This window comes from Melospiza georgiana, chromosome 5 (genome assembly GCF_028018845.1).
Source record: "Melospiza georgiana isolate bMelGeo1 chromosome 5, bMelGeo1.pri, whole genome shotgun sequence".
Taxonomy (NCBI): domain Eukaryota; kingdom Metazoa; phylum Chordata; class Aves; order Passeriformes; family Passerellidae; genus Melospiza; species Melospiza georgiana.
In genome coordinates, this window is record NC_080434.1 from 23499487 (window position 1) to 23522706 (window position 23220).

At 37.6% G+C, this 23220-nt stretch overlaps 1 protein-coding gene across 4 annotated transcripts in view; it reads right to left on the reverse strand.

Annotated features, from left to right (window-relative positions):
* Positions 1-23220, reverse strand: part of GRID2 (glutamate ionotropic receptor delta type subunit 2) — a 678620-nt gene that overhangs the window by 195992 nt on the left and 459408 nt on the right. For all 4 annotated transcript variants that reach the window (XR_009114469.1, XM_058024557.1, XM_058024555.1 and 1 more), the window contains exons 5-7: positions 20420-20473; positions 12438-12611; positions 7401-7562 (exon numbers count right to left, since the gene is read on the reverse strand). Coding sequence is in view for 3 of the 4 variants with exons in the window: in XM_058024557.1 (XP_057880540.1) it covers positions 7401-7562; positions 12438-12611; positions 20420-20473 (390 nt within the window). In the remaining variant the exon portion in view is untranslated. The remainder of the gene's footprint in view (positions 1-7400; positions 7563-12437; positions 12612-20419; positions 20474-23220) is intronic.

Below are 23220 nucleotides of genomic sequence, written 5' to 3' on the forward strand. Positions count from 1 at the left end.
CCCTAATTGTTTCTCCCCCATGAAAGACTTCCTCATGAGGGCAGGCTGAGGTTTAGACCAAGTTATGTGCTTTTTGAGCTCAAAGTATGTGATTTGCACAAATGAAGAAGGGATTCATTCAAAGTCTAGCTGAATGCAGTGATATTTCTCTTTCCTCCCAATTATCCTCTACTAAGAATACATGACATGAGTAACAAGGCCGCATCTCCTCAAGCTTGTTTTAATGTTTCTACAGTTTTGCTGGAAGGGGTTAAAACACTAGAGATGAAACACTGGAGTGAATAATCCCCACAAAGAATTAGAGCTGAAAGGGCTATACATGCCGCAGCCATACTAAAAAACTATTCCAGAGTAAATTCAACGTGACACACATTTCATCTTTGTATAAGAACTGTGATGACCTGAACTATAAAATCAACAGAACCATGTGAAATGCTGATAATGAAAACCTTTACCCTTCAAAAATTTCTTCAGTTTACAGATTGAAGGGAAATTTGATGCTTAGCCCTCTCCCTCAAAAATAGAAAAAAACCAAAAAACCAGACCTGCAAAAAATATTTTAAGAATGTACAAAAAAAAAATAAAAATCTGCCTCTGGTGGAAAACCACATGAAATGCATAGTTTTCCCCCAAAACATAAGGCAAGAACTTTGCAGTTGTGATTGTTGTTTCACCTAGGAACTTTTCTATATAAACTGGAGAAACTTGCAATATGAACTATCTAGCTAAGCACATGAGCCTTGCTGAATCATATTAAAAGCTCTATTCTTAAATCTTCAGTCTGGACAAAATCCAGGAAGGAATACAAAATTTGCATCTCCATTGCAGATTGCTCTGAAATAACTGAATGTTCTTTGACTTTTATAAAACATTACTGTGATTGTAACAAAAGTAATGAAATTAATCATTGAGAGGATAATTTTAGAATTTACTAGACTACTAGAAACTAGTACTATCAGGGAATAATACATAAATAACTACATATTAAAATAATAATAAAATATTATGATAATACAACTATTTTATGAGTGCCATTTACAGTTAAAACCAATAAAATACCCTTTGTATATACATAATTAATGATTTGAAAAATATTTTTGATAAAATTTTCTTTCTATAGTATTTACTTTTTTATTCTGTACTAGAACAAAAATAAATTTAAAAAAAGAAAGGAAAAAAGCCAATAGCCTGATTAAGTGTACATCGAAACAGACATTTGGAGGAAGACTTTGGCAATTGCAAATCAGAGAATTTCAGCTAATGTTGTGGTTAGCAAGACACTCTGAATCCTTTTTATCTTGACTACTATACTGCACTAACCAGACCTTTGTGGCTCTTAGACTGGGGTTAGCACATCTCTGGCTGGTCCACAGTAAAGACAGTGAACTTGTGTTTGCCCACACAATCACTTGAAGATATCTTTTGGTAAATAACTGAGTAACACAAATATAAACCTTTTACTCCAACTCAAATTTGACTTCATCCTACTCGTGGACCAGAAGCCTAAACCTGTTCCATATACCTTTTCTCTCATAGGTTCTTATCTATTTTTTGAATCCTTAAGGCACAGTTTCACAGAACACTAGATGGAGAAATGCCTGTGAAGTGTCACAGACCTGTACGAGTTGGGATGCCCATCTGATTGCTCAAAGCCTCCATCTGGACACCTTACCAGATACCGATGTGGTTATATTATACTGAATATTTCCTATAGGAAATATTGCTTCCTAAAACTTTCCCTCACACTGGTGAGGGGGAGGTCATTAAAGTCTGAAAATCTGTGGGTCTGAGGTCATTAAAGTCTGAAAATCAATTAAATTGGTATAGACAACCTGAGCAGTACCATGATTTCAAGTGATCCACAAGCAGAACTTGGAAAAGGGAAGGGGAAACTGGAACAAAGTGGTAAAAGAAAGGAAATATTCAACAAAAAACATTACAATTTCTTTACACAGATGCTTTGCACAGCAGAAAATAGAAATGAAGAATACAGGATTTTCAATCTAGAAAATTTAGGTGACATTTTGTTCCAGACTGAGAGCAGTCCCAATACTTTAAGGAACACGGAGTTAAAACGTAAATGATTTTCTGAAACTTGGGATAGGAATTTAAAATTGTAACAAACTTTTAAATTTACTTTTATAACCTTTGTCCTTATTTGAGTAAATATAATTAAAAATAATTCAAATAATCATTTAACCTCAATTATACTTGAAGTAATCAATCAATCAATTTCTTTAGAAAACACAGGATTCTTTGGAAATATATGTCTCCTTACATACAGCACAGGTTAACAGAATTACCTAAGATGTTTTGAATTTGGTCTCTATCCAGAAACTTTGTATGAATTTGTTTAACTTGATTTTTAAACGGCTGCAATTGTCAGGGCAAGATACAAATTCCAAGTCCATCAGCTTAATTTGTCTGGAATCCAGTCTTGACCACAACAACATTTTTTCTCATTTATCTGCTTTGGCAATCTATCCTTCTTTGAAAATTTCTCATTTAGCAGTGTCTTAATCAGAGCTCCCTCTCCTAGACTGTGTACATATAAAACAGTGTAATAAGAGCTCCCATCAAAATGGGAATGCTGCCAGCTTGGGAAGGGAAGAGGCAGAAAGACAAAACAGCAAAGAACCATCCATATAATAGCAACAATACTAAATTTATAGGAATTTCTTGGAGGTCTTGGTTTCTCCTCCCTGTGTGGGACTGATCTTGTTGAACTTGCAGGCCATGCAATCTTGATATTGCTCCCCACAGCCTTTCCACAAGGCTCACACAACTCTGGGTGCTGCTCAGGGCTGGCAGAGGGGAGCAGAATATCACCTAGGAAGATCTTCAGGATGCTGCTCCAGTTTTGTGAGTAGCTTTTCACAGTGTGGATCTGCCTGAAACATTTGATTTACAGCATGTGTTTTATCCCTCTGCTAGTGCATAGAGGAAGGGGATCACAGAGGAAATGACCATCTGCATGACAGCTACTGATGCAGTAACTTCCTGATGAAATTTTCCCAAATGATTTTAGTGTTAATCATGACAACAGCCAAGAGTAAAAGAAATTTTTCATTCCATTTAACTCACAGAAACAATGCTATTTGGGGAAGAATGAAGATATATTTATTATCTACCTTCTCAAATTCTTCTGAGGTTCAGCTGCAACCATGTAATTTCCTGACACATATACAACTGAAGAGTGAAATGTCAGTTGCTAGGCCAAAAATGTTTTACTTAGAATTCTGATCACTGCTCTGGGTTTGCAGAGCTGTTATAAAGCTTGGCAATATAATTAAAGCCTACTTGAGTCCCATCTAAACTGGCAAGATAAACTAGAGTTTATATGGGCTTAGGCACTGCTATACTGTAAGTCTCTGAAGAAAGCACTATTTACCTAGCAGTCAGGACCTCACTTGGGAATGCCAGCTTGCCAATCATCAGCTATAAAATACTTTACTTGGTCTCAGCTTCTGTTCAAACTTCCTCTTTTTTCTTCAGGTACCAGCTATTTTGCAATTAAGGGTAAGAAATAGGCTATATCCTGCTATAGGCAAGAAAAAATGCTATAATCAGTAAATACACATTCCACATTTTATTCTTGAAAAAGTCTGATCCTGAGAACATTATTGAGTTTTCAACTAGCACCGACAATCCAATCCACTACCTGAAAAACAATTTGGCATCTTTTTTGCGTGTCACCACTGAGCGTCACTGACATTTCTGAGAGCAGGACTAGTCGACAATCCCACCTATGACTCATGAAACAGCAAGAGGTACAGCTCATTTTCCAGAAAGGGACAGGCTCTGTGCTGCTGCTAGCACTGAAAATTTGCTGTTAGTGAGCTAAACCAATGTGACTGGAAGAGCCCTGGGACGTGTGAGAGGAGGTATTTGCAGAAACTTGATGCCATCTTGCTGAGTTGATCCTCCCTATAATCCTACTTACACTCATTCCCAGGCTACTCAGGAGGATTAATTTTTCCCAAAGCAGAATTATTTTCTAGTGATACTTATTCCTCCAACTGTGAAATGGCTTTACTGAGAGATAAACAAGTGAGCTTGTGTTTAGGGATAGATCCCATTACAGAAGTGAATTTAAACTAATTGCTGGAGTTGGCCAAATTCATTAGAAGGATTGTATTTCCTGATGAATTTAACTGTTTATTCAGTTCCAGGATGGGCAGGAGCAGATATTAGATTTAAATAATTGTGGTGGGCTTAAAATGTTTTCTTTAGGCTTCGTCCAATCAGCTGAATTCACAAAGAAAAAACCGCTTTTGTAGCTGTTTGTAGAAATAGCGATGCATGAGTCAAATGCTCAGCAGTGAAAAAAGTAACAAATGACAATAAGGAATGATTTAGACAGCTTTTTTGCAATTTTAAGAAATGTTGGAAACTCTAATTTCCTCTCATTGCCTGCTATCCTTTACTAGCTTGTTCTCTAAAAAGAAATCAGTTTATTTACCACCAGGGTAACAAATTTAACAATTGCTGCTGTAGGTTAAACATCAGCAACCCTTTCTCTTACCTTCTTCAGTGAGTGGCTTAATAAAGATTTCCCATCTCTTTTCTCATTTCCCCCTCCAGAAATCAAAGAAAGGTCTCCCTCTGCAGCTAAAACACTGCCAGATGTTCCTGTTTTTGGATCTTTTCAGAAAAACTCTCAACTCTTTTCCCCTTCAAGACCTTGAGTACTGGAGTATAATTTGATTCCTAGTGAAGCTACACTGAGAGGAGGGACAGCCAGAGACCAGGTGATGATTTCAGCTCTGCAATACAGGTCACCATGAAGGGTGAATTAAGGTGCTGCAGAGGATGGAAGTTCTTTTTCCAAGAGTATTTAAGAAATCTCAGAGTGTAGTTTCACCCTGAATTACATCAATATATTACTATGATATTTCATTGTACATCACCACTGGCAACAGTAGTGATTTCAAAATGAAGAACTTTAATTTGGAAACTATTTAATACCACGTGGTAACTTGCATCTGTTTTCTTTCAAAATTAAGGGAAACTGGTATGCTTTTGAGAAAAAAAAAAAACAACCTGTATTTCAGTTGATTTTAGAGGATTCTCCAGGAAAATAGGAGAGAAAAGATCTTTAAATAATAAGACAAGATGGGAAAGAGAAGAATTCTCAGGAAGAGAGATGAAGTGAGGACCTTTTTCCCTTCATTACTTCTGAATTGTTTTTCTGATACCTCATCAGGCATTCATCAATGCCAAATTTTTAATTTCAAAAGTACACAGCTGTGATGCCATGGCTCTTCTACACAACTGCTTTAGTGAAAGAAAAGAGAAAAAGAGAAAGTAGGCCACAAAACTAAAGCAGAATTCTTGTTTTTGTGCAATTCCACTTCTCAGCTGCAATCTTTAGCTTTCCCCTGCCTATGGATTGAAATGCTACTGACATCCACACAAAGTAAAATTTCTATATTTCATTTGGATTAAATTTTGACTTTCAATTTTAGCACATTACTTCTAGAAATTAATCTCTGTCAGCACAATGCAGTGTAAAGAGTATTTGGATTTTTCAATTTACACCAATAAAATAGTTTCTTATCAAACTCATCTAATTGAAATAGCAGAGAAACCCAAAAGTGACAGGATGGACGCATGGTTAGCTGCACAGATCAGGAATTTCTTTGGCATTTGATTCATTTTTTAGCAAGCTAACAAGAAGTCTGGAATTTCCACTTGCTCCTGCCTTCTTGAATGCTATCATAATTCTCCTGGCCATTTAAATGGAAAAGTGTGAAACAGTATTTACAAAATCCAAGGCAAGAAGAGAACCAGCTTGCCTGAATCATAGGTCAAAATACATGGGACTGCCAAAAGTGAATTGGAAATTGCTCAGACAGTTCAAGAGCAATTCAGTTTGGAGTCCCTTAAAGACCTTTCCTGCCCCTGAATAAGAAATGTGTCCTGGATTATTCTTGCAGTCTCATGAGTTCAAACTGTTAGAATGGAAAGTGGAAGCAGATACCAAAGAAATCCTTGAACTATCATTTTGGAGGTAACGCAGATTAACCTGGGACTGGGTAAAATATAAGCAGTGTTCGAAGGAGACTTACATTTTGCCTGCATCATCATAATTTCTGGTAAAGCTAAATACCTAATGCAGAATAGCAATTTCTCAAGACAACATTATATTTTAAATTATTTTTATGTCCTGTAATGAAAGCCATAAATAAAGCGCCATTTTAATTTTTTTTACCGTCCTTTTTTTCCCTCTGTGTTTACAACATCAGTACTTTAAATGTAAATATGCATTAACAGGAAGTGTATGCAGACAAATGAGGAGGCAGTTTTATGAAAGACATCAATAACATAAAGAAAATGAGGCAAAAAACTTACAGGGAAGGGCAAACTCTCAACCTGTTCATATTGACTAAATATTGGAAAGTTACATTTGTCTGTAAGTATGTGGAGGCTGTGTACATCACGAAGAAAGGAAATAACTAAGAGAAATTATCTTTGAAGACTGAACAGGAAAAACATCTTGGACATGACAAGGATTAAGGTAGGAAATAAAAATCACAGAGAAGCAGCAACACTGGATAAAGCTGTATTGAGTCTGTTACACTTTGCAGTTGAGATGACCAAAATACACACAGTAGCACCATACAATTTCAGAAGGCTTCAAGCATTAGCCCATACAGAGTAACACCATGCCACTACAGAAGTCTGCAAGCTCTGCCCTTTAATACTCTTCTGTGCAACCTTTTAGATCCTTATCTTACACCCATTGCCCCTGTGTGCCCTCTGTTCCCTTTGGTGATGGGTCAGTGCCCCTGGGCACCCCATGGCTCATTGCTGTCAGTGCTGCTCACCTGCTGCTCACAGCTGCACCCATGGGGATGAGGCTGGACACAGCCCCACCCCAATCACTACAAACTTTGTACCTACAGTTACAGGGACAGTTTTGCAGTGGCAGAACATAGGGTAGATAATTTAGGGGTTTCCTTACTCCCATTTCTATGATTTCACTTTATTAACGTCAAAGGCAGTGCGATGGTGAATTCCGCAGAACATTACCCAAGTGAAATTCTACAATTTTTTCTCCTTTCTTTTGCAAACAAAATAGTAAATTTATTTTCTTTACTTCCTAACCTGTGAAGCTTCTTCAATGGTGATACATGTTCACCTTTGATACTTTTTCTTCCTTGAGCATCCAACTGTTTTGGTAGTTTAGGTAAAAAAACTTGTTGGTTTTATTTCAATATGATTATTATGACATGGAAAAAACCCAAACAATCCAAGCCAAATAACAACTACTTCCATTCAGGAACTGTGAATACATAAAAACTATACTGATAAGAGCAATATTCACCTCAGGAGGAAATACTGCCTAAGGTCAGTATTTTAGAAATCAAAGATGAAGAAACACAGGGAAAAAGTACCTTTTTGATGGTTTCCAGCATTGATCGCCCTCCTTGCCAGGGTTTAGAGTTCTTCCTGATGCAGGTGAGGCTGGCCATGCTGTGCCACTTTCTGTCCTCCAGCTTCTTGTGAAAGGCATTTGCCAGCAGGAGGACAGTGTCATATATATACAGGTTTGTAATCTGTAAAGAGATCAAAAGGGAAGCATTAGTATAGCTATGTAGTATCCTCCTAGCAGCCAGAATTGATCATTTGTTTTGCCTCACCCATAACCCTCTGGTAATTAAATACTTTACTTGGTTTTAAGAAGAATCTGTGAGAGTCAAAATGTCCCACATTTGGGCTTTGGTAACACCTGCAGCTGGGGGCTGTAATGCTAAAAGCGATAAACGCTAAACAAACTACACACATATGAAAAGTCCAGGCAGCCCAACCACTGGCACAGCTCCACTTGCCAGACTTACAGCTCTACTTATGACCATAAACAGACTTCTCTTTATTTTTAACCAGTTCCTTGTGAAACTCAACTTTTCAGATCACCAGATTTTTGGACACCATCAAATTATCTTCAAGGCTGTTTTGCTCTTTTGAAAAGCAGAAACTCTGAAAATTTGGAATAGATTTTGTTGTGTTATTTTGCTCTTGATTTGTGCAGTCAATTCTGGTTGACACTTTCTGGCATGAAATAAGACTCAATGAAATTCTTGTCAGTGTGCAATTGCATGTTGATTCTGTGATGTAGAGTGTTTTCTGTCAGAGTGTTTGGCATTGGCTGCTAGTTGCTTGCAGGACGAAACTCTTACAGAGTACATGTGTGTATGCTCACTGTGAGCACAGCTGCATACAGTGTGAGAAAGTTCTAGTTTGGGATCAAAAGCAGAACAGTGGAATTCAAGAAGAGCAATCACTTGTGTGCCCCTCCCACTTAACCATGTTTTAGTTCTGTGTACCTGCTTTAAATGAACACAGAGCAAAGTCAGATGTGAAAGACACAATTAAAAGTAAAAGAACAGAAGCTCAGGACACATGAACACTTCTGAAACAAGTAATTTACAATATAGTTTTACATCAGTCTTTGCTGTCCTCAGATGGCAGGAACATTTAAGTTACTGACAGTATCATAAAAAGAAACCTCAGCTGTCCTGAACAGAGGTTCTCATGAAGAAAAATTATGTTCAGAAATGAAAAGGACTTTTGGGAATATTATTTTTAGATAACCTATTGGTCATCTAAAGTTATTGAGGGAAACACAGTTTCCTCAGGTGCATGATAAAGGGCTCTGTAGAAAATTCCTAGTGCCTGACAGCAAAATAGCCAGTGGCAATTTGAGGCAAGGTTGCTGGGATTTTTTCTCCATCGGTCACAGACAAGCCAAAAGACATTTTCTCAGATTTGTGGAATATGTTGGTTGCTCTCCGTGAGGGTTTTTTTGCACAGCTATAGGTAGTGTGCTTAAAGTTTTAAAAGAAGAAAGAAGCTTACAAATGGAAAGTATGGGAATTTAGTAGCCCTAGTCTGCTTTTTAAATATATCCAAAGACTGGGAAAGCCCTGCAGCTATTGGGAGGGGGTTATATGGCAAGGAAGCACAATAATGCTGAAGATCTGAGATACTGATTGCCAAATTCACATATCACCTTAAAAAAGGGGAAGAAAAGCTGGAAAAACCCCCAAAAACCTCTCTTCCTGCCTAATTAGTCCTCTCCACATAATATCTTTTAATGTTTTTATTTCCTTTTTTAAATCCCATCTTTATGCTGGCTTTGCTTGTGTCATCCACTAACTGTTCTGTTAGTAGCACAGATTCACAGAATCCCTGATCCTTAGTGCCCTTTTTCTCTAAATGATCCTTCACTGTGCCTTTCTTCTAAAGAAGGTGCTTCTTTATTCTTACTTGAGCTCCTCTTGTGGCTGTGAACATTTCTATTTTGGTATTCACCCAGGAACAAAATCTGCTTTCTTCAGATGCACGGGCCAGGCATCACTGTACATGGCAGGATTAAAAGCATGGATTGAGGATCTGGGCCCAGGTTAATCAAGCATTTTAAAAACAACTGGGATGATTTGCCTGCATATTGTAAACCTACAAAGAATTCAAAGTATTTCAGCTAAAACTGTGTTTTCCCCAATTAAGTCAGCACCAGAGGGACATTTTTTGGACTGGGAGGGGAGGAATTATCACTGGGCTGTAAGGCAAGCTCCTTTCTATTCAAGTCTTTGCCAAAGGAAAGAAAAAAGCCCCACATCACCTCTGGAAAGCAGAGGGAATAAGGTCACTAATGAGACTAAATTGGTACATGAAGGGCTGTGGATGCCAAGTCATCATTTCCCAACAAAATGACATTGCTTTCAAGGTAACTTCTGTAACCTGCTACCATGGGAAGAGAAGACAATCGTCACAGTTCATGAGGAAGGATGCACTCACTAATCTAAGAGTAATATAGCTGGGCCTTCATCAAGAATTAACAGGGCTCAGGAGGACAGAGTTCAGCAGTTATTAAGCATTGTTAGTCCTTCACTAATAGTTGAGTTTAACATGTACTGCAATCAATCACTGATAATGCAATGATAAAGACCCTACAATTAATTCCTGTTTCTCAAAATCACCCTTCCCTGTCACTTCCAGAAGTATGCTTCGTTAATATCTGTCCTGATGAACAGAAGGGGGTTGTAATTTAAAGTCACTTTACACCTTTATTAATTCCCCACATAAATTTACTGGGGCATTTAATGCACTGCCTGGTGTCCATTACTAATCCTTTATTTACTCTGCTAGGCTAAGGGCTGGACACTTGCATTACCAAGAAGCATTGAACTGCATAACCTTCTGTTAATGCAATTTAAAGTTCAGATGTGATTATTTTATCCAGAGTGTGGAAGAAAGGTATTTAGCATCAGATTAAGGATGAATGATTAATCTGGATTATCACTGTTTGTTTTATGTGTACCTATAATATTGCACATAATTTTTAGACAAAAGGGTTGCAGTACTAAATTCTTCTGTCAATCCAGCTTTTAACTTTCTGCCTTCAAAATGATACAAATTTATAGAATATGTTTCAATTAGGGCAGTTCCAAAAACACAGTGAGACATTTTCACCAGGATATTTTTCAGCGTTTTAATAAAGATGCTGAAAAAAAATTAATTATTCCCACAGACTTTAGGGGGAGCAATTCAGAAAAAAATAAATAAAGAAATTCACCCTTATAATTTCCAGAGAATGTTTCTGATTAGTCACACTTCGATGTCATTAAAAAAAAAAGCTTTAGTAATTTCAATTTATAAACTGTTCCAGCTCCCCACTGGATTAGAAACTAATTTATAATATTGTTGGGTAGAACAAAGAAGCAGCAAACAAACCCCACAGCTACTCAAAGGACTGTGCATCATATGAAGGCACAGGGGAAATTGTGTCAGAGTTTTCCTTCCTTTCAGTTTATAATGTTGTCTCACTCAGCTAAAATAATGAAGTACAGCCATCTCAGGGAAAGCATGAAAAAAGCAACTCAGCTTCACAGAACAATTAAACCAATCCAGCTTCCATCATTCCTTTGAACCAAAATACTAGGAAAGCTTCCAGTAGGAACATTTTAGCTCTCCATGCTATAGATAGGATCAGGACACACAGGTTAAGGCATAAGATCCAATCTAACAAATTAAATGGAATTTTCCAATTTGTCGAGACTAAACTTTGAATTCTAGAACTTGTCTTTCCTAGATTCATGCAACTGCTGAGGTGAAAATAAAAGTGAAGTTGAAGAGAAAGACAAATCAAAATGTAAAGCATCCCACTGACATGTGGCTCTTGTTTTCTGCCTTGCTGTAGTCGAAGCTTTGTTCATGAGAACTGCTCTTTGCACTCTCTGACTCCTGCGTGTGATCACACTCTCAGCTTGAACACACTGGCCATAGACTGCCAAAAGTTCCCCCAGGACCATGCTGCCACGACAGAACGGCACAGCCTAAAGGATTTTTGCACTTCTGAAACAGTCTGTCGATATATCCTAAGCATCAATGGGCACCACACAGCCCTGCCTGCTTTGAGAACTCTAATAGGATCACTGTGTTCTCTGCTACAGCCAGTTTTTCATGTCATCAATAATTGCTGGCTGGCTGTTTTGTGAACTAAAATTAGTGACACAAAGGCTCTTACAACTAATCTGAAACAGGACAAGACTATCCCACTTTGTCCCTTATATTTTTCCATTTTAAACAGACACTCTTGAAGACCTCCCTATTTTCCTCCCATTGTTTTCTCTCATTCTTCCCTTTCAGAACCATGAGGTGGCTGCTTTTAGCTGCTGGGTTGGATAAGCTCCTCCCTCCACTGCTAAAAATAATAATATGTAGCCATCTTTCTACAATTGCAGAAATGTTTACAGAAAAAAACCCCCAAATTAAAATCAACATATTGAGCCAATTTCACATTTCTAATTTGCCTAAGCTTTGTCATGACGAAACCTAATGAGAGACACAGAGGACTTGTTCTTGGAAAAACTATATGAAGTCAGGAGGACAGGGATCCTGTTGCTGAATTCCTGTGGTAGGAACCCATTATAGTTTAATTGTAGTTTGTGATTAACAACACTGAAAATAGGGCCTCCCTGGCACTTCGATATAGATTTAGATGTATATACCAAGGCACTTGAAAGCAATTATGTGGGTGCTCCCAGGATGAATTCCTTATTGACAACATATTTGAGGCTCAGAGAAGCACAGCGACTCGGGAGACATTGACTACAGGGAGGAAATTCATTTGGGTGAGATGACAAAAATTAAAATTGAGCAGGGCAACAAAATGACTACCCTACTACCTGGAGACCAGGTTGCTTGTTTGGATGTTAATCTCTATTACTGTGGAGCAGGCAAGCTGTTGTTCCTCATCAGAGACATTCACTCCCTCCTCAGCTCCAGGTGTTTCCTTGTCATGCCATGAGCCATTAAACCACATGTCAGAGAGGACGTGAAAAGTAAGTTACAGATAGCCCCTGGGGGAAAATTTGGAAGTTATCTAGAAAGAGAGTTTCCAGGTGGGGATAGACTGGTGCATGAGGTACCTCCATGCTTTGGGAGAAGGGGTCCTTGGGGTCACACAGTGATGAAGATATTCTGTGGTTGCCACGGAAACAGCGCTGGCTTATGTTTTGGGGGACTGGAAAGGTCTGTCGGATAATTGTCAACCTCCCAATCGACCTTCTCACCAGCTCCTGCACATCCACGTCATTTATCTCCTGAAAGAGAAGGCAAGGAAGAGGATACATATCAGAGTCAAAATTCAGAAACATGATCACCAAATGATAAACAAAAAATAACCTGAGTGGACCAAGAGGCCTCTGATTGACACACAGCTATTGTCAGACTCCACCACAGCCTCAAAACCAATATGTGCATGCTCATTAAAATAACTGGTGGTATTCAAATACCACCCTTAACTGCAAAAGTTCAAAGTGTACTGTGCTCAAACCTCAGCAAATACTTGTATTTTAATAGCTGTTTCATTTGGGGTGTTCTCTGCCTCTGCTTTTACCTCTTCTGATTTTCTACTTAAAACTGTTTCAAGCATCCTTGACAGATAATGTGTAAATCAGTAGGAGGCCATAGCATGATGTATTTCTGAGTGCAGCATTGCTCAGGAGCAGTGAAGGTAGAGACCATGTTTCAGGCCTTAAGTGCTCATTTCCTAGATTCAGAATATCAAGAACCTATAAAAAATGTGTTAGTTAGAAATCATTTACTAAAAGGGCAAAGAAAATGCATAAGAGCATTCTAGGTATAAATGTGCTTGTTTATAGCAAGACCTAATTTAAAAGCAAATTTTTATTCCACAGGGTACCTATTAAGGCTTACAGCTGAACACTCAGCTCTACAGACAAATACTTAAAAGAAAAATAGCTAAGTAAATCCACTAATATTAAGCTTGAAGTACTAACTTTAGGACAGGTTAGGGAAACCAGAGAAACATATTTTACATTGCAGAAATTCCTGCAGGTTGGGAACATGGTGTTTCACACTGTTGAATTATGAGTCCCTCAGGGAAGTTGAATAAGAGGAACACAGGCTCCCGAGCAACAGCAACTGACTCCAACCTTCACATAAGAACTTGAACTTTAGTTAAACATGTTTTTTTTCCTGGTGATTCAAATAGCTGTTAGCTTTCAAGATAATTTTGTGTCTGTATTTTCCTGTAAAATTGCATAAATAATCTAAAATGTGTACCATTTTTTTAACCAGGATGTCTTTCTCACCAAGCTGAACTGTCTGTCCATGATATGTCTTAGCTACAGAGGCTGACGCCCCAAACTTTCCAGACATTTAAAACTGTGGATATGTCCCAGGAAGGGAGGTGGATCAAGAGGCTCCTACTGGCATCCTGCACTTAATATTCTCCTGCATACAACCACAGTTTATTGAATATTTTTTTTTATTTGTGTATATATAGCTTTGTAATTTTCCAAGGGATACAGCACATCTGCATTGTTAATACCTTTAATGAAATGCCACTATCTTTTTCTGCCTTTGCTTCCTGATCCATAACCATATTGAAGAATTCAGGAGACACCAGGATAGACTTGATCTCAAATTATGGAATCTTTCTTGTGGAAATGAAGCCAAGCTTTTTGAAAAAGCAGCTCTTTAAATGTTACGACAACCACCCCAGTTATTTTGGCTTTTTTTCCTGCTCCAGTATAATACCCTTTTATTATTTTGAAGGAACTAGTTTGGACATACTGCTATTTGATAATTTCCCTTAAATTTTGAAAGAAATATATGTGAGATGTAAATTATAACTTCTATTCTCTTGACTACAGTAAAAGTATTTTATTTGCCTTCACAGATTATCATAGTTTCTGAATTCATCTGTTATTATTAATGTTCTTTATGAAATACAGTTTTTTTTCTGCAAAGAGAAATAACAGAGCATCAGCTGTGTTCAGTGTAATATCTTCCATTTCTGGTCGATTAATTCTTAATGTACCACAGATAATGGCTTATCTCAGCTTAAGATGCTGTCTTTTCATTTAGCCTGTATCATTTCACTAGCTGTGAGGTAAAAAATATATATATATATATAATGCTGCTTTAGCAATACATATATTTTTCTTTTTTTTTAATATTGCTTTCAATATAACCAAAAAGGAGAGCTCAAGAAACTTTTAATCTTGATTTTAAATTATATACTTTCTCAGAGTATTTAAAAAAGTTTGCCTGGTTTCATTACACAGTATATCCAAACTGTAACACCAAGATTATTAGACTCGCTCTAATAATGTAAAAACAGACACCTGGATGGCCACATTATATTGCCAAGTACTACTTTAAAAGAGATTTTGACTTTCAAATCCTCAAGCATTTATCTTTCCTGCCATAAAAATGTACTGATGTTTTCTGTATTCAGCACTTTTTGGTGCATTTTGAATAGAATGTTCTCATTTTAACCTCTAGGTTACTACCTCATGCCATTATACATCACCTGGGAAATAATAACAGAATTGAAACACCAAAGCCATTTCTGTGTGGTGGCCAAGGAGGTACATATATCTATGGATTAGTGACAGCTATTATTTTAAATGCTCATTATACCATAAATCCAGATTTTAGATTGACAACAAAGCAATGCCATGCAACCCTAAATTCAACATTAGTCATTTGCTATGTGTTTCTTTGTCATTTTTTAAATACTTGGCATCGACTGAGTGACAAGCCTTTTATATAATGACTCTCCAATATCATCTCTCATTCTTGAATTTTGGATCTGACTTAAGAAAACTATATAAAGCAACTATTGTATGAGAGGAAACAATTTTCATTTGCACTTCAAAGGAGGATACAGTGTAACAATATAAGTGCGCCAGATGAAATGTTATACAAGCTTCGAATGTCAAAAAAATTAGAAAGTTGGCCAAGTTGAACTGAGTTGGCACCTGAATAAATTTAGGCTAGGTTATGTGAGGTTGTTTTTCTTTTTTCACTGTGCTTTTTGTTTATTTGTTTTTCTTTTTTTTTTCATCAAAAATTCAATTTATAGTTCCAAGCCTTTCTTTTGCTGGTCTGAACTTGGAATTAAGGGGAGACTGCCCTGTCACAAATGGAAAAAAGACAAAATTAGATGTACATTTCATCTAAGCAGGCAAATAAATAAGGGAAAAAATACGGATCTAAATTAACAACTGTTTACAGATTGATTAGGAAACAAGAACTGAAGAGAATCATCTTGACATATAAGGCACGACTCCAATGGAAATCAAGACTACATACTGGACATCTAATATTTGTCCCATTATTTTAAGATAAGCAGCCCAGGCAGAGACTTAATATTTACCACAGAGCAATTGTACCAGCAGTGAGATACATGGAGGGGAAGAATTTATTTACATGCTCCTGTATTAAGCACTGAAAAAAGGCAAAAATACCTTTTCTTATGAAAATATCTTTACTTTGGGCCAAGAAGATGGTTCCAGTATTTATAATAAAGGGGACACACACTATTTTCCAGTGCATACCAGGACTTCATCACAGAAAATCCTGACACTCAGAGAGGAGCGTGTTCCTTCCTTATCCAAAACTCAGCAGAGGAAAAAAGGGTGGCTTAAGGCCTCTAGGCTGCCACTGCCCACGCCAGAGAACATTTATGCCCTTCTCAAATTTCTCAGCACTTTCTACAGAGAAGTCGAGGTAAAAGCATGGCTGGATGAACCTCCAAGAGGTTTCTCCAAAAGCAGATTTTGAACTGCATCATCACTTGCTCCTATGTATCTCCCTTATGTTTTGTAGGCTTGGCAGAAAAGGATGAATAAAACCTGACAGGACAGGGAGAAACTAATTTTTAGCTTTCACAGAGAAAAAAAATCCAAGATGTTGGAGAAAGCAGGGTTCTCTCCATCTGTGCATTAGCTCTCACTAATGCCAGGAGCTGGCGACTTGGTTGCCCACCTGTTCCAAAGAGGGTGTCATTTCAGACCCACCAACCCAGTGGAAAATGTAAGGGTTCAAGTGAAGCTCTAACACTATTATCAATTATTATGAAAATGTTGAATATATGAAAATGTTGAATATAAACGAGCTCCTGGAACTGAGCTGTGATTATAGGACCTGATATAACTGCTCAAGCTTGAAACATGGTTATGCTCTACACTCCTACTCATGGTGGAGTGCATTGGGCTTGAAACATGATGAACAAGGTGAATACCTGGGGCAAGGACAAGCCCTCTCCTAGGAAACAGTCTTCATCAAAAAGAATAAAACCTTTGAATACGACCTTGTAGGTCCCCCAGTCCTCTCTTGTGCTTTGCTGGGCAAACCTGTTGGACCTTTTCCCATAAATTGGTCTTTAAAAGAGACTGGAGGTTGTTTTCATTCTTTCATCAAGCAGGAGTTTTTCCAGACTCTGGTGCCTCTGGTAATTAGAAACATTTTAACAACTTTTGACCTCAGTTTACTCAAGCACAAATTGAACTCATTTGTTCTTGTGTCAACCTTGTCCTTTGGCTCTTGACAATGATGCATTTATTCACATTCTGTAAGTGTTTATAAACAGAGAGCACATCCTCTTTTAGTCTTTGTTCCAACCGAGCCAACTTTTTCCACTCTCTTCTTACACAAATCAGCTTTCCTGTGCACTGATTCCATTCTGATTCTAATAGATCTGGTCAGAACTGACCACATTATAGCAGATGAAATCCAAACAATCCTTTGTAAAGCAGCATTGATATTTACACCTCCCTATTCCAACTCTAGGCAGTGCACAGTGTTTGGGAGTGTCCTTGAGTAAACAATAGCAATGAAGAACTGGTGGCAGCCTTAGGTATAGCTAGATAATAGTAAGGTAACCCTAAATGTTTTAACAAAGGAAAATGCTCGAGAGAGACATGATTTAAAATGGAAAAAAAAGACATTACTTGCATTTAAAAAGAGCAAGGTAAAGTGATGAAAATCATACAAATGCCCCTTCTTCGGCTCCACCAGATAGAATCTACGTTTACTGTACAGTAGTGAATTAAGAGTCATGAAAGAAATATAATTTTTCATACTGGAACTTTGAAGCTGTATTTACTATTGTGCAGAGGAAATGAAGCAAGGAAAGACAGACAGAAGGAGAAAGAGTGTGAGAAATCCATTCTCACATTTTGCTAAGACATATTTGATCATGACTACATTCAAATCTATGACTCCTGCAAATTTTAAATAAAGAACTGTAACATCTGCTTTAAGGCCCTGAAGAAACAGGAACATATTTTTGGAGAGCATTTTCTCAGCTTACTATACTGATCAGAAGAGATTTGCATTATTTCCTATGGTCTAATATGATGCATTATGTTTTAGCAAATTATGAATTCTTTCATTTTATAGGAACAAACCCCCTCCTCCCACACTTACATTATGAAACACACTCTTCAAGAAAATTTGCTGTATTGCATAAGGTAGCAAGTAATGGGACAATAAAAATTAAGGAACTCTTTGCAGGCATTATAGCATTTTGTCTGAGCAATTAAAATAGCAGATGTTGCCTCACAAAGCCTAAACTGATTTCTGATCACAAAACTGTATTACTATAGTTGGTAAGAAGGTTGCATTCCATTGGCACAAAGATGGAAAAGGAAAGACAATTCCAACTTCTTTTGCTATCTCAAGGCAAGGAATTATTTGAATCAGATGCACAATTTGCGGAATAACACATTTTCACCATCATAGATCATTTTAGAATTTCAAATTAGGAGACCAGAGAAGCAGTGTTAGTTACTTATTTGACAGTGTCATTTAGCCAATATAGGCACTCAAGCACTGATGTCTAAGCTGTCACAGAAGATTCACAGAAGCAAGAAAATGGGCAGAGCTCTGAGATCATCTCCCAGTCATATGGAGGTGCTGGGGCCATCAGCAGGTAATGGATGACCACCTCAGACAGACTGGGACATAAAGATAGCTGGTTTATGTAGCACACAGAAAGAGGGCCACAAATCTCTGCATTTCCAAATCCTGCACTGCCAAATAGAGGCATTGCAATCTCGTTACTGAACTGGCAAAACATTGCAATAAGCAATTACCCAGCATCAAACACTCAGGAAACATGTAGATTTCTCCTCTAATTTGAGCATAGTGACAAGGAAAAATTGTGCAAAGCAGAACCCTTGCTGCAGTATTATCTACTGATCTTATTTATTGCTAATATGATTTCTGCATCCACATAATATTGAAATTATTTGCATTTTTAAACAAACAGAGCTAGAAAGCTACCTAAGTACCTAATTTGGATTTAGGTCCAGAAGCAGATTAAGCTGGGATAGCACTAAACATATTCACTTTCTCTGAAAGAGAAAAGAGGAATTACTGAATGAGATGCAGAGACTTTAATGACGATGGTTTAGAGCAGTTTGTTGGAATAAATTTAATCACAGCTTTCATCTTTTCCATATACAAGACTATCAAACTAAGAAGGGATGATGTGTATTTCTCTGCACAGATCATTCAGCTTTTCCTGCTGCTGGGACTGCAGCCCAGAGAAAGAGTTTTGGAGTGGAGAAGGCAGCTGAGTGGTAACCACTTTGATTGCTCTGCCATTTCAGCTGCTGCAATGTGCAAATAACAATGCTTAAAAAGCAGATTTTCTTTTTTCCCATGGAGACACTAATTTCTAAATAAAAAGCAAAGAGAAAGCATATATGCTAGGAATGGATCCTCAGTCTTGTTTTGTAATTTTTGAGGGTGAAGGAACAGAAACAGCTAAAAGCAAGCACCTTCTTTAGATCTTTTAGAAAGCACGTAACATTTAAAACAAAAAAATCAATGGCAGTGTCTTTAACTTTAACAGCAAGCCAAAATCTGAGCTTTATCTAAGAAACTGCTGTCCCATCTACTGATTATAGAGGACAGCTTTAGATTCAGTCGATGCTCTTAAAATACTCACTGTTTACTCTGAAGTGAATTCTAGTTTATTCAGACATGAAAAAGAAAACATGTATGTGGTTCACATGACCACCTGCAGATTAAAGCTGGGTTCTCTCCCAGCAAAGCCCCATTCAGTGCTGGAAAATACAGACAGCCCTGGTCAGGAGCAAGGCAGGGACCAAACTAATAGTTATGCTGGACCTGGTTTGTTTACACAGCATTTCCAGAGACATATTTTTCTCCAAAAAAAACTTGGCTAAAACTCCACCAGTTTAGCACAGCATACTAATGAAAATCCAATAAATAGGTATGGAAACAGAAGTGGATAGTAAATCCAGGTATTATGACATGGAATTTACATGCAGTCTTTTATTCTGAGAATATACAGGAGTTGCATGATTAACATGTTAGGAGACAGTCATCTGCTCAGGGAATCCAGATATTTCCCACCTAAATTATTTTACAAAAACCTGAATGCTGTCAAACCTGAACTGCAGTGTTCAATACTTTGTATACAAAACTACTTCACATATTGAGTTGTCATATTTTAGCTGACAAGCTTTCATGGGAGAACTTATTTCACAGTGTAAAAGCAGAATCTCAATTTAACTTACTGTTTTCCCTTTAGGAACATTTACATATGACCAAATCCAGAAGCCTATCAAAGAGCCTCCCACTAATATCAACAGGTTTGGATATCAACCATCACAGAACATTTGGAGAATTCATAAAGCAAAGGGAAACATGGGATTTTATTATTATGATTATTATTTCAATTAAGAAAAAAATTCATTGAAATATAAACAAAATGCAAGGACTCCACCAAAAAAGATTACATAATAAAAAAGGCCCTACAAATCCTGTGAAAACAGTCAGCTCAATTGTGAACTCTCGAGATATTTAGAAATAAAGGGGTTTTTTCCAGTTTATTTTCTATTTATTCATAGAGGAACTTCCATTTAAAACAGGCAGGAAAAACCAGCAAAAGCCAAGAACCTGTCATTCTACTTTTATTAAGCAACATCTACTCCCTCATTGTGCTTGAACTTTGTCATAGCTACTGCTTCCTGTTGGCAAAGGGAGAATCAGCATGAATATTGTCTGTAAGGCTGAAAACAGGATTCATGGTTCACAACAATGTTCACTTGACAGTTACCTCATTTATAATGATCCAGTGACAGTCAAAAGCAACCAAATTAGTCTCCACGACCTGAAACAGAGAACAAACCAGCCATCAGTCAGCTTGCTTGGGAAAGCCAGAAAAAAGTAAAAATTAAATAGATGCTCTCTGCAAATGACAAAAACTAAGGCACATGCTCTCTAGAACTTTTGCTATTGAACTGAGGATAGAGAACCTTTAGCACCATGCTGCAGAAGCATTTGTGTTATTGTTTGACTTGTCAATTAAACTTGGAAATACATTTCATTGCCAGCATCACAGGAAAGAATATGTTTCAGTTGACTGAGGAGAAAAATGAAAATATTTTTGCTTTAGCACTGTGTGTTGAGAGGAAGCAACAGAGAGGAAGGCAGAAAATGAATATTGAGTGACTTTTGTACGATTTCTGTATTTCCTGCTTCTAAGGCCTTTCCAGTGTATACCTACCCTGAAAGTCTCTGAATTAAGGAAAAAGAAAACAATCCCAAACCAAAAAACCCCACATCACAAATGCTAGAGTTCATAGAAGTGCAAAGAGCAGGAAGGAAAGGGCTCTCCTGAGAAAGAAGGCTGTCACAGGGATGATGAATTATAGCCTGTCTCAGGTTCCATGCACAGAAGGTCTCTCATCCTCCTCTCATACATCTTCTCCTTTCCTTTGCTGAAAATTTGTCCATGACCTGCCTTTATGCTGGACTGAACATGTGCTTTCTAATCATCTTTCACTCAGTCCTGTCCCTCCTTGAATCCATTACACTTTTGTGGCAAGTCACTTTTCAATCCATTTCACAGGGCAAACTAAGAAGATAAAAATACACTTGCTCTTCTTTCATTAGGTAGGAAAGAAATCATTGACAAAAGGGAGGCCAGAAACAAACTCTGGAAAAAGCTAGACACCTTAAATTTATTTTTTTTTTCTACATGAAATTGAATTAGGATTAACATGCAAGAAGTTTTCAACACAGATTAATTCAATTTTACTTGTATAGTTACCATGCTCATCTTGATTCACAACTCAAAACTACTGGATGCTTAAAACTGTATTGAATATACCTTAAAAAAAAAAAAAAAGAAAAAACTCCAACGAAAACCAGAAACAAATCTTGGGGTTGACAGTGTTTAAGTGTTCAATTAGATGCCTAGTGCTGGCCTCTTATTACTTGGACCATTGGCTTTTAATGACAACCAACAGAAACAGCACTTGCCAAGGATGGCGGCAATTTATACTGTGCCATGTCCAAAGGAGGACAATTTAACTGGCCACAAATCTTAAGAGCATTGAAAAAAACTCACACTGATAAACCTCATTATTAATTCAAAGGCCATTAGAACTGGGGTCACTGCTTGTTTAGCAGAATGCTAAGGCAAGATTGGAAATTCTGATCTGCAGAGACCTGGGTAAAGGGAAAGCAGGAGCAGCAGTGTATGATTGATTCCTTATTTGAAACTCTCACAGCACCCATCAGAAATGAGGGGGATTAGCAGCCATAGCTGCTAATGGAAAACTTCAGTTTTCTGGAAAACTTCAATAGCATTAGCAGGAATCAGAGTCCACATTAATTTATGAGGAGTTCCATAGTTTAAATCAACATGATATTTTGGTGTGCTGCTTTGACATTTTCTTGCATTCTCCACTGCAGGTGTTCCCACAGCATGTATGAGAGAATAGGACAGAAACTGAGTAACTGTGACAGGAGGCAGCACAACAGACTGAGCCAGGATGCTTGAACTGAGACATGGCTGTTCTGATCAGATTGCTCACAACAAACCAGTTGGAATACAAACTCACCCAGGAACCAAAAAAGGTCAAAAGAGGACAGAGTAGTAACAAAATCCTCAATGGAGCATTTGCTCCTCACATAAACTTCCAAAGCATAGAAAGTTTATCCCATTCACAACATAAGCTGTCATTTAATTTTTCCATAAAACAGAACAAACCAAAGCCTTACTAAAGCAGGAACAATTCTGCTAGTCAGTCTACATACAGTTCTGCTGAAAGCAAGCAGAATTAAATACAAAAAGAAAAAAAAAAAAGAAAAAAGGCAGCACAGCCAGCATGTTTTCTGATTTCTTGTCAGGTTCCTAGCAACCTTGTCCTTCCTAACTTTTGGCTCTGGGATGTCCTCCCGGGAAGGTCTGCCCTGCTGTAACTGCTCTGCCCAAGATGAGGTCTCCTAAGGCTCCTGTGGCCCCAAGGCAATCTGCCAGCGACACCCTCGAGTCAAGGCTCCCAGTGGTGGTAGGAAAATGGCAATAACTGTGTTTCACAAAGGGCTCCTAAGCTTTTCCTCTGCTTCCAAATGGCAGCCAACCAAAAATTCAGATTCAGGGAACCCACAAAATGAAAATTGACATTTTCTGTTCACTTCTTATTAATGTGTTACAAGTGAGCCAGATAACTTCTTTGTGCCTGAAGCTTCAGCTGATCAGATTTTCACGTATTGTATCTCCCATTTTTGTTTCAGTTCATTTAGTTTCTTAATAAGTATTTGCTTTTGAGTACCTACTTTGCCCAAATTCTCAGATTTCAATCAGAGAATGTATTTTCAACTGCATATGGTCCTAAGTGTCACTGGTTTTGTTACGGAACACTCACAGACCACTTAAGCCAGTGGAGGCTGACTGGTCTCACAAGTCACATTATTTCAAACAGCTCAGGGTACCTGTGACAGATTTATTCACAATTTTCAAATAACAAGACGAAATTAACCCATTTTTTAGTTACAGTTGAAACCCCTCAGCAGAAAGATCATGTTTTATCCATTAAAGTTTATGCATTCATGAATCTACTTAATACT